Here is a 16,653-nt window from a genome sequence, read left to right on the forward strand (position 1 = left end):
AATGGGAACATCCACTAGTACATTCCTACTGCTAAAAGATCATCAACTTTATTATCATATGACAACGAGTCAGCTGATCCAGGAGTTCAAGATATTTCTGTTACATTATCTTATACCTGGGGTCAATAAATAACGGAGAAACTAATTAAGTATTACAGAATAGCTGTCGGGCATGAGACTATAAAAGCATGGTGGAACGTTCCCTCATGGCCCCTTCTCAGTGAACTTTAGTGTTTATGGAACATTTGTTTTCTAAGCAAATTCACAGTAGGACAGCTTGATAAGCTTAAGGAATTTTTATGTAGTCTGGCAGTTCTCTGAAATACTAATCTGATTCCAAATGATTGTTAAGTTTGAAAATGAGGATCACTTTGAAGTTAGAAAGTTGATTTGCAATACTATGCACAGGGATGGGCTAATTTTCTTGGAGTTTGCTTTAGTACAATTCTGTCTATAACGTTATATGTTCTTTGTGAAGGATTTTACTTGAATGTATGTGCACTGACCAAATAAATTTTCAATTAAGAAATGAAAGGTTTTATATTAGTCCAATAGGAAGGTTTTGCCTTATTTTTTTAATTTGCAAACTTTTATGTCCATGCATTTGAATGCACTAACATGGCACCTACCCTACATTAGCCAATATTTAGAAACATATTTTATTGTCATTATTTAAACCCAGGTAATATGGATCATGGCTTAAAACAGTGCCATTTCTCTGAACACCTCTAGCTCCAGTTTTGGTACAGATGTGGCTCCCAAATCACTGTTGCTCGTTTGTAATTGGACAAGACTAGACCCCACACGCACCTGGCAACATCTCGTCAAAACTAGACCTGGCTTCAGGATGGCGCAACAGGGACTTTGGTGTGAAGATTATCAGCTACAAAGGAAATGAGACAAAGTTCATATATGCTGAACGGGAACATATAACTTTCACTTCAGGGAGAGTACAAGGATTGGAAAGGACAATGTGCTCAGCTTCCCTTTGTTGAAAATATCCTCATTGTTTCAACCAAAGAGCATATGCAACAGACAGTTATAATTCTGGCAGGAAACTAACTTTTTTTCATCCCCCCTGCCCTGAAAAATGCCCTATACTAAACTATACAGAGCACCACAGGGAAGTAAACCCAGGCAGTTTCTGAGATCCTTTTATCTACCTCCGATTAAAATTACTCTTTCTAGTTTGAACCTATTTCCCTTTTAGTTATACTGTAAAGGTAAGGCTCTTTTGTTGTCTTATGTGGTTGCTCTCGACTTCAAATTCAGCTATTTCAAAGGGTAACCAAAATTTTCTAGGATTTATTCTGGAGCTGATGCTATAGAAAAATTAGCTGACACTGATGATCAATGATCACCTGACTATCTGATATCAGTCACAGGAAGAACAAAGCCTCAGCTTCAGATTCCAGTTTCTTTGTGAAGTACATTTTCATCCAGCAAGAGGGGGAGCTAAAAAGCTAGAAGTCACAAAGCAGCCACATATAGGTAAACCAGAAACTGACTGGAAGGCAAACTGGTTGTTTTCTGTCACGATTTATTAAAGTGACAACGCTAACTGCCAGCATAGCAAACTTCCCCCGAAACACCACTAACTAGAATTGAACTCAGTAATTCCCAAGAACAATAAAAAGTCCAGAAAAATACCATTTTCTGCCTGCTCTCTTATTTTTTTCCCCCCACCCCTTCAACTGCAACTTCTAAGTTACAATTGAAGGATCACCCACCAAATTTTAAGGTTTCACCATACCGGTTTGCGGAAGGGTAGAAGTATCTGTCTGCGAAGAACGTGGAAAAAATTGGCAGGATTGGAGCAATTCACCACAATCCAATTACAGTCGTACAGCTGGCGCACTGCAAAGTCCTCCGTTATTTTCTGTGGCAGGAGAGGAAGCGGAAGACCTCAGGGTTAGGATAGGCTGAACATTCCCTCTAAACTCTGCAGGGGTCTTCCACCTATGTTCTTGCCAGTAGGAATGCTGCTTCGATATCACTCTTCTGCCTTTGAAAACACGTTAATCCCCTTCCCCTGCTGGCAGGAACCTAGGCAGAAGAACCCTGTGCACTTTAGAATGTATGCTGGTTTGTATACACTTGATCCTATTTATTCTCTATATGTTTGATAAAGTACTGTACTCATGGCCAGACTGAACAGTTGGTCACTCTTCAATGTTATACATTTAACCGATCACATCAGAGTGCAATTCAAGTGGGTTCGGGGGTGGGTGGGTGTGCAGTGACTCCCTGTGTGGTGCGAGAGGGGGGGCATGGCATAGGGATGTTCTGCATGGCAGGAGGGATTAGGCATCCCTCCTGCCATTTGTTTTGGGTGGGGGGGCCACCATCAGTGGTGGGGGACTTTTTTTCAGGTTTTTTATGGAATGCACACGCAAAATATCTGTGCCATTTAAAAAAAAGACACCCCACCCTCCCAGGTAGACCTGTTGTTAACAGTTACCAACAGGTCTAGACAAATCATTTTTTATGATCACTAAAACCCCATTTGGTAAAGCCAAGCGATGTTAGTGCATCAATTTCTTGACTATTTTGCATGGAATTTTAGCTAATTTGCATACCTGGATTGAAAAATGGGCAATCGAGGGGAAAAACATGTGGTGGGCCATTTTGTGCATCGAGTCGGTAACAGTGATCATCGCTAAAGCTGTGAAAACAGATTTAGTGACAATCGCTGACTTCAGTGCATCCCTCAAGGCTAAGTGACATAGGCAGAGCCGTCATATGGAGAGCAAAGTGGAGCACAGAAGATCTACAGATGGCCAGATTAGAGTTTATGTGAAGGGAGATAGTGAGTGTGATTTGTCCCAACATCATAATAGGGCCAAAACCAAGGTGCCCTGAGCATCAATCCCACTCACCAGTCAAGATTGACCAATGCAAATTTTAAGCTGTAAATCAGAGACAGAACTCCACTAACCAAAACATCTGGGTTTGCTACATCTCCATTTATCTCAAAATGCGCCCTAAATAGAACATTCAAGGGTCTTATGGGACACTGCAAGGCCACCCACACATCACACATACACCCACAGTCTGAAAAAAACAAGACACAGGAAAAAAGTGGAGAAAAAGCTTCAGTTAAGCTTCATATGGCTACAAAACCTCCACTTATGCGTCTTCGCTATATCAAAAACAGTGGTGAAAAAATGAGGCACAGTAGCAGCCCCCCAAAAAACACCTCACATCCAGCACGCCAAAATCTCACATACAAACATTGTGTGAAAAAAGATTGCAGTCCAGAGGCACAGTCAGAAATATTGCAACTTGAGCAAGGGAAAAAGAAAAACTTAGCTGTCCACGAAGTCCCAGCTGTAGCCCCACTACCAGGCCTCGTGGATAAACAGCACACCCAACAAGGAAATCTCCGTTTCGCTCTTGCTGCGTCAGGGGTGAAAAACTTCCTGCATCAAAGGCAATCCACCACGACTCTCCGTGCAAATCCTCCACAACTTTCACAGTCAATGCGAAAATGGTGGCGGACATTTCAAGAGGTACATGGGGAGGAGGGGCACATGGCATGGTGGGGAAGAGTAGGGGGACGCAAGGCACAGTGATGCCAGGCGCCACCGCCCTGGGCGCCAACTTCCTTCACTACTGATAGGCAACTATCAATGACTATCTTATGAACCCCAGAAGAAAGCTCTTTTTGGCACAATGCAAATTCTGTGGGGAGCATTAGCAGTAAATTTGAAAGACTGAGATCAAATTCCACATACCCTGGCTTAAGAATGAAGTTCATTACCATCAGGGTGTTTGCAAAACTAACCCATTTGAAGATACTGCCCTGAAAGAAACCAATCAAGCATTCATGGGGGGGGGATGGAGGAAATCACACATTACACCGCAGTATCTCCTCTTAACTAAGAGATAGAATAACAGTGTTGAACTTAGCTAAAAGGTGCCTATTACTTAGTTTTGCAAACTTGCATCCTCTAAAAATATATTCATCCTTATAGCAGTACTGGAAGAGAAACAGAACTATAGGAAATGTTTACTATAGTTAACAGAGTTTCATACAACTTTTGAACACCAGAGAAAAACAGAAAAATTAAGGCAGATAAAGGACCACATGGCCTATCTAAATCTGCCTATCCAAAGAAAATCAGATAACTAGCATGTTCTGGGTTCTTAATAGTTTTCAAGTAAGAACACACATTCACGTCACCAACACAAGGAGAACAAAGTTGCTTCCCTGTAGCAGAAAACTGCATATGGGGCATGTTTTAAAGCCACAATAAGGAAACCAGTTCAAAGTGAAACAAAAACATGGCAAAAAAAAAAATAGGATGCCATAGAACTGCTACAGCACCATAAATGGACCCAGAGTAGGCAGCAATAGCCAAAATAAAAGAAACATGCTGGAAAAAGCCTAACTAGTGAAAGAGACAATAGATGTCCTCATCTATTACTACTATGAAAAAAACCCTACTCAAGTGAAAACATGCAGACAAAACTACTGAAACAAAACAGAGAAAACTTGTGCATCTGGTCAAGGGAGCAGTCTTCAGAACATGTGATACAGACAGTCTAAATGGGTTCAGAAAAGGCTTTTAAGTGTTTTGGGGTTCCAAATGAGTTTTATGTTGGCATTACTGGATAGTGTAACCCACTTGTGTGGCTGAGTCATCTTCTTGTCAATGGACTATAATCATGTCAGCTTAGATCATATCAAAAATGGAATAAACAGCAAGTTTGAAATCATTTGGAGCACTGGTCTTGAGCGGACTGCTGGGCAGGATGGACCCAGCAGCGGCAATTCTTATGTTCTTAAGACCAGCTGAAATACAGTTAAAGGATTTGGCAAAAGATAATATGGTGGTGTGGGGGGAGGGGGTGTATCAGCACTTACAGGGCACACATCTGGATCATCATTGCACATCTGCAGGAACCTCTCTGGTCTAGCAGAGGAATGTTCAGGACCCTACAAATGAAATGCAACAACTATTAAAAGAAATAAATAGGGATTTACAAAATGAGATATGAAAATCATCTACAGTATATAGACAATGGAACTGATTCTAATAGCTAGAAAGTCAAAATGAACAAGTAGCTCTGCAGCTGGTAGTGTAGCTAGACCTGTTTTTGGGTGAGCCTGACTACGCTTTTCTGATCTACCCCCCTGCTGAAACAGTAAAAATAAATATTTTGGATGGCGAGGATCCCCAGGCCCCTAAAGCTACACAGTCCTTCCTGAAGTCTCCAGCAAACTCATTCTCCTTGCAGACAGCAACATATTTCCATCTGCTGACACTAGCACTCCCACCCCCAGTGTATCCCTCATGAACGCAAGCTTAGGAATGCTGGTGTCAGCAAATGGAAACATGCCGCTTGCTGAGAGGATGAGTTTTGCTCAGGACTTCAGGAAGGACGGTTTAGCTGGTAGGGTCCAGGGATCCCCACCAGCAAAAAACAAACAAACAATGTGTGTCCCCACTGGGTAAGCCTGAACAGAAACTCCACCCACCCATGGCTACAACACTGGTGTCATGATCACTGAGACTCTCCGGGCTGTGCCACATCCAATTAGATGAAAACATTTCAGCCATCATGCTGTGGCTTTCTTCAGAGTGGTGTGAAGTATGCAAAGTTATCATTATATAGCGGATCCTCAAATCTGATCAGATGAGGTTTGAGATCGGCAATATCGTTACAACAATTTGGATTCTGGAGGCCATGAAGATTCATTGACAAAAGTTGAAGAAAAATTTGTTTCCAGAATTTGAACTGTATCAAAGAATCTTCCCAGCCTTCAAAATCAAAAATATTCTAATGAAGTCCAATACTGGGCAGACTTGCACGGTCTGTCCCCCGTATATGGACATTCAGTTGATGATGGGCTTTGATGGGCTGGAATGAGCTTTGACGAAGACTCCAGTAGATAGAATCTAAGCACACTACCGGGCAGAGCTCTGGGTTTCTGGCCTAGAAATATCTAAGAAAAAAGACCATTTAAATTAAATGATTAATTTATAGAACATGTACGGTTGGGCAGACTGGATGGCCCATTTGGGTCTTCATCTGCCGTCATTTACTATGTTACTATGAAGCTGCCCACTTCAAACAGACAATCAGGTTTGAGGAACCATTATATAAAGGAAACCTCCTACCACCCTGAAAGAAAGCCACAACATGATGGCTAAAATGTTGCTTTCACTTATCTGGATATGGCACAACCTGGACAGCCGAAATAATCAAAATGATCAATATTTCCAGGTCAGAAGCAGTAGGGGAGGCTGGATGTGTTGCTTCTAGTGCTCTCAGACATTACTGTGAAAACATTACATTAGCTGGGTCTCATCTCAGAGGCTAGAATAATTATTTCTACAGCACTACCAGAACAGAGCATGGAAGCAAGCGCAAATGTGTCCAGAATTGTAGCATATGGTAACAATAAACCACTACTACTGAATATCCAGCCACACTGGCTGGCAAGCCCAAAATTCAGGCCAAGCCATGACTTAACAAAAAAAAAAATCAAAAATGATGAAAATGTACAGTACTGCAATATTGTTAAAAATCAACAATCTTCCACAAACTGTATCAAGGAAAAAAAATACTTAAAAATAATTTATGCTGGCTTTTACTAAACAGTGGTAAAGCTTACCATGGGCCAGCGAGGTACAAGTAAATACTCCGATGATCTAGAATTGAAAAAAAAAAACCTTCTCCTCTTCTCTTTCCTTGCTCAAGAAAATTGATCTCCTTTCTTGAGCAAAGAAAGAGAAGGGGAGAAGTTTTTTTGAGAAAAGCAGTGGGACTTATTTCTGACGATACTTTGGTGAGCAACCCAGTTTCAGTGATCTGTATAATTTTATAAGAGGAAATCATCAAGATTGAAATAAGTACCGCAGTTATTTCCGATGATATCTTAGTGAGCAACTTAGTACCAGTGGCTTGTCTATTCTTATAAAAGGAAAACTTCAAGATTGATATGGGCTATGGAGTCGGCTAGAACTAACGCCAGCTCAATGCTGGCATTAGCATCTAGCGCGCGAGGAAATTCTGCGCACGCTAAAATCGCTATCGCAGCTTAGTAAAAGGAGCCCTTAGAGAATGTCAGTCCTACAATTGCCTAGGCAGGACTATTCTAAATAGTTTATTTTAAAAAATCTTCTCTCAGCTTTACTTGCCGTCATACACAAGCACAAATTTTAGGGTGCCTTCTTGGTATCATCCCAGGCTGTGCTGCATGAAAAATAGCACCCAATGGTGTTTGCTAATTACCTCACTTTACCCTAGTAAAGCACTGCATTGGTAGGAAGAGCATGCAGCATGGGGGTCTTACCATTCCCTCCATGCCATGGGGTAACAGCAGCACAATACCGTTCTGTCTCACCCACTTGGCTTGCCCGGGGCAGATGAACTGATCAATGATGCACTGAGCAGTGTTGTGGAAATCACCAAACTGGGCTTCCCAAAGAACCAGGGCATTGGGGCTAGCCATGGCAAAACCCAGCTCAAACCCTGAAAAAGAAGGAGACCGCAAACGATAAAACCACATGCCTGGAATAATGGAGGGAATAAAACCAAACTTTGTTATTTCCTGGTGAGAAAGAAGATTCTTCAATTTGTTTCTACATACTCAAGTAATTCAAAATAGGTGGTGTTCCCAGGTAATAAAATATTGGGTTAGCAAGTGGGGGGAGGGGAGGTTAACATGGGCTGCCATTAAGATGTGTTATTTACTAAGGTTACCGTATGGCTCTAGAAAAAGGAGTCCAAATTGAGACATCCGGGTTTTACTTCCATTGCTTTCAGTGGAAGTAAAACCCGGATGTCTCAATCCATCCTCCTTTTTCCGGAGCCATATGGTAACCCTATATTTTATTGTTAATCCAGTTATTAGTAAGTAGGTCCCACTGCATAAAATGGAACTTGTACTAAAATAGCATGAGTCAGTTAACAGTAGCCCATTCTGATAACTATGCCCCTCAGCCATACATTACAAGGTTGACAGCTATAGTATGCGTCAGAATCTGGGAATGGTCTATATGGTTTGGTTAGATCATAGCTGTAAAAGAATCCTGAAATATCTCAAAGAATCATGTACAACATATTTTTGGCTTGCCCCTTACAAAGATATCCCAGCCTGCCAAAGTTTCAGTTTTCTCCAGAATCAGTACATGCTACAGTAACTCAAAGTGAAAACAGGGACTGAAATTTTCAAGCACACAGCTATATACCAACTTGTCTCAACATATTTCACGTACAAAAGATGGATACAATAACACCCATGTTTGGATTTTAGTACTGAAAGTCAAATAAGATGCCTCTGTTATGGGAATAAATTTGGAATCTAAAGGGTTGGCTGGGCTCAGAAACCTCGTCATCACAGAACATGCTGCCAAGTTAAAGATGAGAGTGGTCAGTCATTATTTTTGATTTTCCAAAACATCAGCAAGCTGCGGTAGGGGTTTAACGTGCGTAATACTGCGCATTAAACCACCTGCCGCGTTAGCCATTAACGCATCCAATTTATAATGTTCAATTTGCTTTCATATTAATGCACATTTATTTTCTTTTTTTTAATATTCTTTATTCATTTTTAAAACTTACAATAAGTGCAACAGCATGTAAACATCAATTTTTACTTATACATCACTTAATATATTATTAAAATTTAATTCATATCACATATCCCTCCTTCCCACATAATCAATAATCTTCAAATATAAGAACCAATAAAATAACCCTCCCCTCCCCATATTATTTGCATTAATAAGAGAACCAAAATACCCCCTCCTCCCCCCACTTTGGATATGCATATTCAAAGGGAAAAATGCTATTCAATCTTTATTTTGTTAATTGCTCCCAAATATCCAGAAATTTCCTAAAATTCCCCTGCTGTATGGCAATTACTCTTTCCATTTTAAATATATGACATAGGGAGTTCCACCAAAAGCTATAATTCAAACGATCCCAATTTTTCCAATTTCTCATGATCTGTTGTATGGTAACCCCTGTCATAATGAGTAATAGCTTGCTATTATTAGAAGATAATTGGCTCTTGGCCCTCATTGATGTGCCAAATAACATAGTATCATAAGTTAATGCAACCGGATTTTCCAGCAAATTATTTATTTGACTCCAAATTAACTTCCAAAAAGGAAGTATCAATGGACAATAAATAGAATAGCAAATGATCTAATGTTCCAGCTTCAAGATGACAGTGCCAGCATCTATTAAGACTTAGAGCGCTAACAAAAATAAAATAGTTTTCTAACACCAATTTATGGGTGAGGAATCAGATACAGACAGAGGAGGAGAGGGAGAAGAAATCCTGGCTATGCACAGAGAAGAGGGAAGGAGAAAGAGGGTAACATTAAAATGGGAAAGAGCAGGGGTGGGATGTTCTTGGATCTTGTACAGAGGAGACCTGGAAAGAGGGATTTCCTCCTCTAAATCCAAACCTGCTCCTTTCATGACCCCATTTCCTCCCCCCCCCTTTCACCCTGGTAATTTCTTTTATCCTCTCCTCCCAAGATCCAATAAACACAAAAGGAGCTCACTGAAGAAAGAGAGGTTAGCAGTGGTGTGCCAAAAATGTTGGTTCTTTAACATTTTTGAAAGCAATACTGCTGAAGCGCTGACTGGTAAAATTTACCTGTGTGTGGATAATACCATAATCTGCAATAGAGTAGACATGTCTGATGGTGTGGATAACATGAGGAAGGACCTAGCAAAGCTTGAAGAATGGTCCAGAATTTGGCAGCTAGGATTTAATGCTAAAAAAAATATGCAGTTATGCATTTGGGCTGCAAAACTCTAAACAAAAGGTACAGTTTAGGGGTTGAAGAACTTTTATGCAGAACAGAGGAGTGGGCATCGGATATGATCATTCTGTATGTAGGAGGGGGGTGCTGAAAAGTTCTCAGCCCAACCAAGATATGAAGGGAATGACGTGGAGCCATGAAACTTACAAGTTATTCAACATATTCACCCCCAAGTTCAACACACTTGGCACATCATGTCTGAAATTTCTACAGTATAACCCTTTCAAAACATACTCTGATGTCTGGTCACTGAAATACTGTTCTGTTGCTGCAATCACCTCCGAATCATTAGAAAACCGTTGCGCTTTCAAACTCTTTCTAAGGTTTGGAAACAGAAAATAGATGGAGCAAGATCTGATGAGTAGGGTGGATGATGGAGGAGTGTGTGGCGCAGTGGTTGAAGCTACAGCCTCAGCACCCTGGGGTTGTGGGTTCAAACCCTGCGCTGCTCCTTGTGATCCTGGGCAAATCACTTAATCCTCCATAGTCCCAGGTCCGTTAGATAGATTGTAAGCCCACCGGGACAGATAGGGAAAATGCTTGAATAACTGATTGTAAAACCGCTTAGATAACCTTGATAGGCGGTATATAAAATCCTAATAAAACTTGAAACTTGACGGTCTATGCACCAAAACCCCAACTGTGTCAAAACATCTGTAATTCTGCCAGTCTTGTGAGCAGGTGCATTGTCTTGCAGAAAGAGAACTCCTTTCCACATCTTCCATCTCCTTTTTTCTTTCAATGCCTCTTTTAATCAACACAGTAAGTTACAGTAGTATTCTGCATTAACTGTTTGGCCCCTTGGAAGATAGTCATTCCTGATCCTAAAACACTGAGGCCATGACCTTTCCTGCTGACTTTTGCGTCTTGAATTTCCTTGGCCTTGGAGAACCTGAGTGTCGCCACTGGGTGGACTGTTGTTTTTATCTCAGAATCGCAGAGCATGTTTCATCAACAGTAACTAGTTGGTCCAAAAGTTGGCACCAGCTCACTGAAAATGCTCACTGAAAATCTATCTGAAGTGTCCACTTGATGTAGTTTCTTATCAGCATTCAAACATTTGGGCTGACAGCTTCTGCATACCCAGCTGCTTATCTATACTTATTTTAGTTTATATTGTGTTTTCCTTATTCATTAGTTTTAATGCTTGTATTAGTTACTTAGAATTTTATTATGTATGATATTATTATTATATTGTATGTAATGTAATGTAATGTAATTTATTTCTTATATACCGCTACATCCGTTAGGTTCTAAGCGATTTACAGAAAATATACATTAAGATTAGAAATAAGAAATAAGAAATAAGAAAGTATGCTGAGCACCTATTGTGTAAACCATTATGAATTGCTGGTTAGGCGGTATTTTAAAAAAAATGTATTATTATTATACACTCAACATGTTCCCTGGATATCCGTAGCGTCTCAGCAATTGTTTGAACCGATATTCGCAGAAATCAGGTCATGGACATGATCAACAATTTCAGGAGTTGACACCATTTGAGGCCTCTCAGACCTTGCTGCACCTTCGGTCTCAAAATCTCCATGCTGAAAATCTGCACACCACTTCTTCATTGTGGAATATGATGGGCATTTATCACTCAATGTTTGTATCATACTTTCATGAATTTCCTTTGGAGTTTTCTTCTGCAGGAATAGGAACTTCATGATGGCTCAGAGTTCCACACTTGAAAATTCCACACTTTTCGTTGACATGGTTCAATCAATCATCTGAAACAATGTCAAAATATAGCATTATGATTCTACAAATTGGCACTTTGCAAAATAAAATAACACTAATGCTCAGAATTTAGGAAGTTAGTTAGGCTGAGAACTTTTCAGCACCCCTTTGTAATGAACTTAAGGTAGCTAAACAGGTAGAAAGGGCGACGGTGAAAGCTAGAAGGCTGTTTGGGTGCTTAGGCAGAAGAATGGTCAGTAGAAACGAGGTGGTGATAAGGATCCTATTTAAGACTCTGTTGAGACCTCGTTTAGAATACTGTGTCCAATTCTGGAAACTGCATCTTCAAAAAGACGCAAACAGGATGGTGTCGGTCCAGAGGGTGGCCACTAAAATAGTCAGTGGTCTTTGTCATAAAGCATATAGGGACAAACCAAGATCTCAAATATGTATTCTTTGGAAGAAAAGGCAAGGAGAGGGGAAATGATAGGCTTTTTAAATACGTACCTCTGGGGCTCATTTTTAAGAACTTAAACTGACAAAGTTCCATAGGTTACCATGGAACTTTGTAAATCTAAGTGTTTTGACCATATGCCTCTGTGGTATAAATGCACAGGAGGTAAGTCTCTTTCAACTGAAAGGAAACTCTGGAATGAGAGGGCATAGGATGAAGGTGAAAGGGGGGGGTCATACCCAGAAGTAATCTGAAGAAGTATTTCTTCACGGAAAGGATGACTACATGGAGCAGCGCTCTTGGTGGATTTAAGAAATCTTGTGACAAGTATATAGGATCTCTAACAGAGAGGAAAGGAGATGTCATGGATGGGCAGCTGTTTCCATCCCCTCAAAACCTTCAGATATTCCCATTCCAAAACCCCTCAAGCTCCTTTTTGCACACTCCCATTCAACTTTCACCTAATACTCTAAGATCCTTGTCTCAATCTACCAATCCCCATGCACCCCCCTCCTATGAATACTCTGACCTGCCTCCATCACTGAACTATGCTGGAAAGAAGAGGCAAGTAGCAGCACCTTCTCTGCCATCCAGAACCTTCCTGGGCAGCAAGAAGGGAAGAAATGGTCCAAGGTGTAGTTGCTTTTCTTCTCTTGCCAGCCTAAATGAAGGCGAGGGCAATTAGGACACACCATAAGACAGCCTCTTTCTGGACTCAGTTTGGCCCTCTGATCTCCCATAGTGATTCTGCAGCAACCTACCAATACTGCAGAAGAGAAAGATTTTATACAGTCTTGGGAAGTGATGCAATTAGAGTAGGCCAGATGCACTAGCTAAGAGTAAGGAGAAGACAGTACCTCTAGCGGTGGTGTAGTAGGAGGGAAAAGCAGAGGACTGTGAATCACTTGGTTTACTCTCTCCAAAAATACAAGGATAAATTAAAAAATACAGGCAAAATATATTTAATGGCTTTAATAGAAGAAACTGTAAGCAATTGAACATATCACTTTTCCACATACCTGTAGTCCCCATGCAAGATGACACATTTGTTATATCATTCAATTAGCTTCTGCATTCCTGCAGAAAAGATGTTTTTCAGCTGTTCCCAAAGCCAGGTAAGCACCGCTTCCTTTACTTTCATCATGCTTTGTCTACTGGGTCCGGGTCACAGTGATGCACCCATGTCTCGTCGCCAGTGACAATTCTCTCCAGAATACTCAGATCTTCTTCATACAGTCTCAGGAACTGGGTCGCAACCTCCACACACTGTTGCTTGCGCAGATCAGTGAGCTGTTTGGAAACCCAACATACACAGATTTTCCTGTATCCCAAATCATGCTTTATGGCAAATGCAGATCCATAGCTGATATCCAAATTTGCAGCCAAGTGAGACACCATCATCCATCGGTCTTCTCTAATCAAGACATCCATGCTGTCAATGTGCTCTTGTGTGCGTGATGTTGATGAGCGACCAGAACGATCTTTGTCAATTATACCCATTCTTCCTGCATTAAACCTTTTTACCCACTCAAACCTTTCGTTGATTCATGGTGCTATGTCCTTACTGAGTCAATATTCAACGATGAATTTCCACAGGTTTCACTCCCTCTGCTCAAAGAAATCACACTACTGCATGCTGTTCTTCAATGGTGCAATCTTGCAATGGAGCATCCATGTTTCTAATCTCTTGGCTGCCACACAACTAAAGGCTGAGTGCTGTACTGTGCAACAGGCAATGTATGAGTACATATGTTGCATTTTACTAGCTCTGTTCCGGTTATTGTGTAATTTAACAATTGCCTTTAATTTCCGATTCATACTTGTACAAGGACTAGGGGACACACAATGGAGCTACTAAGTAGTGCATTTAAAACAAACTGAAGAAAATATATTTATTCACTCAACATGTAATTAAACTCAAATTCGTTGCCAGAGAATGTAGTAAAAGCAGTTAGCTTAGCAGGGTTTAAAAAAAGGTTTGGATCATTTTCTAAAAGAAAAGTTCATAAGCCATTAGAAAAAAGGTCTTAAGAAAATCCACTGCTTATTTCTAGGATAAGCAGCATAAAATCTGTTTTACTCTTTTAGGTTTTTTGCCAGGTACTTGTGACCTGGATTGGCCACCACTGGAAAAAGGATACTGGGCATGATGGACCTTCAGTCTGTTACAGTTTGGCAACATTTATGCTCTTATGCAGAGCTGCAGGAGGGGCTAAATTTAAGCTCTGGTTTTATTTGTTCAATTTTCTATACCATTCTCCGAAGGGAACTCAGAACAGTTACATGAATTTATTCAGGTACTCAAACATTCTTTTCCCCATCTGCTCCAGTGGGCTCACAATCTAGCTAATGTACCTGCGGCAATGGGGGAATTAAGTGATTTGCCCAGGGTCGCATGGAGCAGCATGGGTTTGAACCCACAACTACAGCTGAGGCTGTAGCTTTAACTACTGCGCCACACTCACCTCTCTGATGGATTATGTATGGATGAAAAGAAGAATTAATGGACGATGAATTTAGGGAATTTGTACTAGTAACAGGGTATAATTCAAACAAACAGCTTTTGTAGTTGACAAGATAAAAAATTTCCCCAGTGGTTCTAGTTCAACATGTCTGCTGAGTAACTGCCTTTCAGAGGCTTTTGTATTAATATTTTGAATACATCTCAGAGAGGCCTATGTTATGTCCCAATTGTTTATAGGTTTTGGATAAGAGAGTGATGGCGCTGCTAATTTGAAAAGATGTAGGGAGGCAGATTTAGGAGGTAGCAATTCGACTTGGCTTCACATGCTTTTGTGATTAGCCCACTGGTAAACCAAACTTACCAAGGACACCGTACTCTGATAGGGAGCTGTTACACACAGTATAGGGAGCTTGATTAGGCCACAAGTGGTTCATGGGGATACAGGTCCTCTTGTCCACATTCTGGTCATGCAATACATGATGACGATGGCTGAAGAGAGAAAAATCATGATAAACCATATCAAAGATACACTGAAGTTCAACTTATCTATTTCCATACAGCGGCTGTCATTCAGCACAGTTAGGCATGAGTTACACATTTAGAACCTCATTTACTGAGCTGGGTTAAGCCCCCCAAAATTGCAGCATTTTAGTTTACCACAGCACACAAATTAGCTGCAAGATAACAAGGCTTCATTAAATACCACAAGTTATATTATTGGTAGAAAGTTGCCTCCAACTCTAGAGAAGGAGATAAGGGTGTAACACAAGAAGCTAAGAAAGAGGATTTTGGTGGCATATCACTCAAAAATCTGAATATCAGAAGTTATACTGCCTGCTTGTTGGCTGCGATTTTAAATTGAGCTAAATGTACACACACCAGAGATTGAAACCAGTTTGTATAAGCATTTCAGAGGCAGCTTATGTTCATTATCCCCCGAGGAAGACCCGTTGAGGGTTGAAACGCCCAATAAAGGAAAGGGCGTCAGGAGTCGTTACAATATCAAAGTTGATGGTGGCAAGACCCACTGAATTTCAAGCTAAGGGCTCCTTTTACGAAACTGCGTTAGCGGCTTTATCGCACGCAACTTTTTAGCGCATGCTAATCCCTGCGCTAGCCAAAAAACTACCGCCTGCTCAAGAGGAGGCGGTAGCAGCTAGCGCACGCAATTATGCGCGTTAAACCGCTAATGTGGCTTCGTACAAGGAGCCTTAAGTGTTGCCTTTCAATTAGAATTAGAAGTTTTTTCATATGATTGATAATGTTTATAATGTTTTTTAAAAGAAAAATATTTAAGGTATTAAAAATTAAAAGATTATAACCAATAAGGATTACAAGTAATAAAGATTTAATAGGTATCTAATAGAGATTGGTAGGAGGTGGTAGACATAAATGATTATAACAATATACAAGACAGGAACTTGGAATGATATATATCATAAGAGGTTCAGAAGACTGATGTCTGTATAATTTATGATATGTCCACCACAAGTTTATTTAATCATTCAGAGAGGAAATAAGAAGCACAACAATTAAAACACATAAAATAGTGAACATTAGAAATTAATAAACAATTTATTTGTTATCATAACATTTAAATTAGTTTTAAAAATTCATTATTACAATTTGTTCCTTTTGATCATCTGAAAATTCCCTTCCTTTTTATCCCGGCTCTTTCCTTATATGTGGAAAAAGCATCCAATAGAGTGCAGTGGCATTCTTTATTTCAGGTATTGGCTTGGTCTGGTTTTGGCACCATGTTCATCTAGATGGTCAAATAATTATACTCTGCACTTACTGCTAGAATTTACATGAATAATCTGCGGTTCAACTCCTTTCACTTGTACAAGGGAATAAAGCAGGGATGTCCTCCTATTCTCCTTGCTTTTCAACACTGTACTGGAGCTACTGGTGCTTCCCCTTCTTTTTAATGCAAAATACATTAGACAAAAAAGTTCCTTTTGAGGCAGAATGTTTGAATGTCCAAGGATTAGAATTTATTTAAAGACTAATTGTTCTACTCAGAAATATTTCCAACAAATATTTTGGACAAAGGCAATTATTTTTCAAATTATGAAATTAAATTCTCTTTTACCTGAAGGTTCCTCTCTCCACATCCTGTCCACTCAATCGAATATGGATGCCCTCTTTAAGAAGGGACCCAAATGCCATGTACTCTGCCAGGGCCCAATCCACTGTCCGGTTTTTAACCATCTCTCCACGGGTTTTCAGAACCCGGCTCAGACCTGCAGAAAAAAAAA

General features: G+C 40.3%; 1 protein-coding gene across 6 annotated transcripts in view; it reads right to left on the reverse strand.

Moving 5' to 3' along the window:
• OGDH (oxoglutarate dehydrogenase) overlaps positions 1–16,653 on the reverse strand; it is a 216,877-nt gene that overhangs the window by 30,626 nt on the left and 169,598 nt on the right. For all 6 annotated transcript variants that reach the window (XM_033948028.1, XM_033948025.1, XM_033948029.1 and 3 more), the window contains 6 exons: positions 16,488–16,638; positions 14,754–14,881; positions 7,307–7,485; positions 4,871–4,942; positions 1,754–1,879; positions 811–883 (listed from right to left, as the gene is read on the reverse strand). In XM_033948028.1, coding sequence (XP_033803919.1) covers positions 811–883; positions 1,754–1,879; positions 4,871–4,942; positions 7,307–7,485; positions 14,754–14,881; positions 16,488–16,638 — 729 coding nt within the window. The remainder of the gene's footprint in view (positions 1–810; positions 884–1,753; positions 1,880–4,870; positions 4,943–7,306; positions 7,486–14,753; positions 14,882–16,487; positions 16,639–16,653) is intronic.

Source organism: Geotrypetes seraphini, chromosome 6 (assembly GCF_902459505.1).
Source record: "Geotrypetes seraphini chromosome 6, aGeoSer1.1, whole genome shotgun sequence".
Taxonomy (NCBI): Eukaryota; Metazoa; Chordata; class Amphibia; order Gymnophiona; family Dermophiidae; genus Geotrypetes; species Geotrypetes seraphini.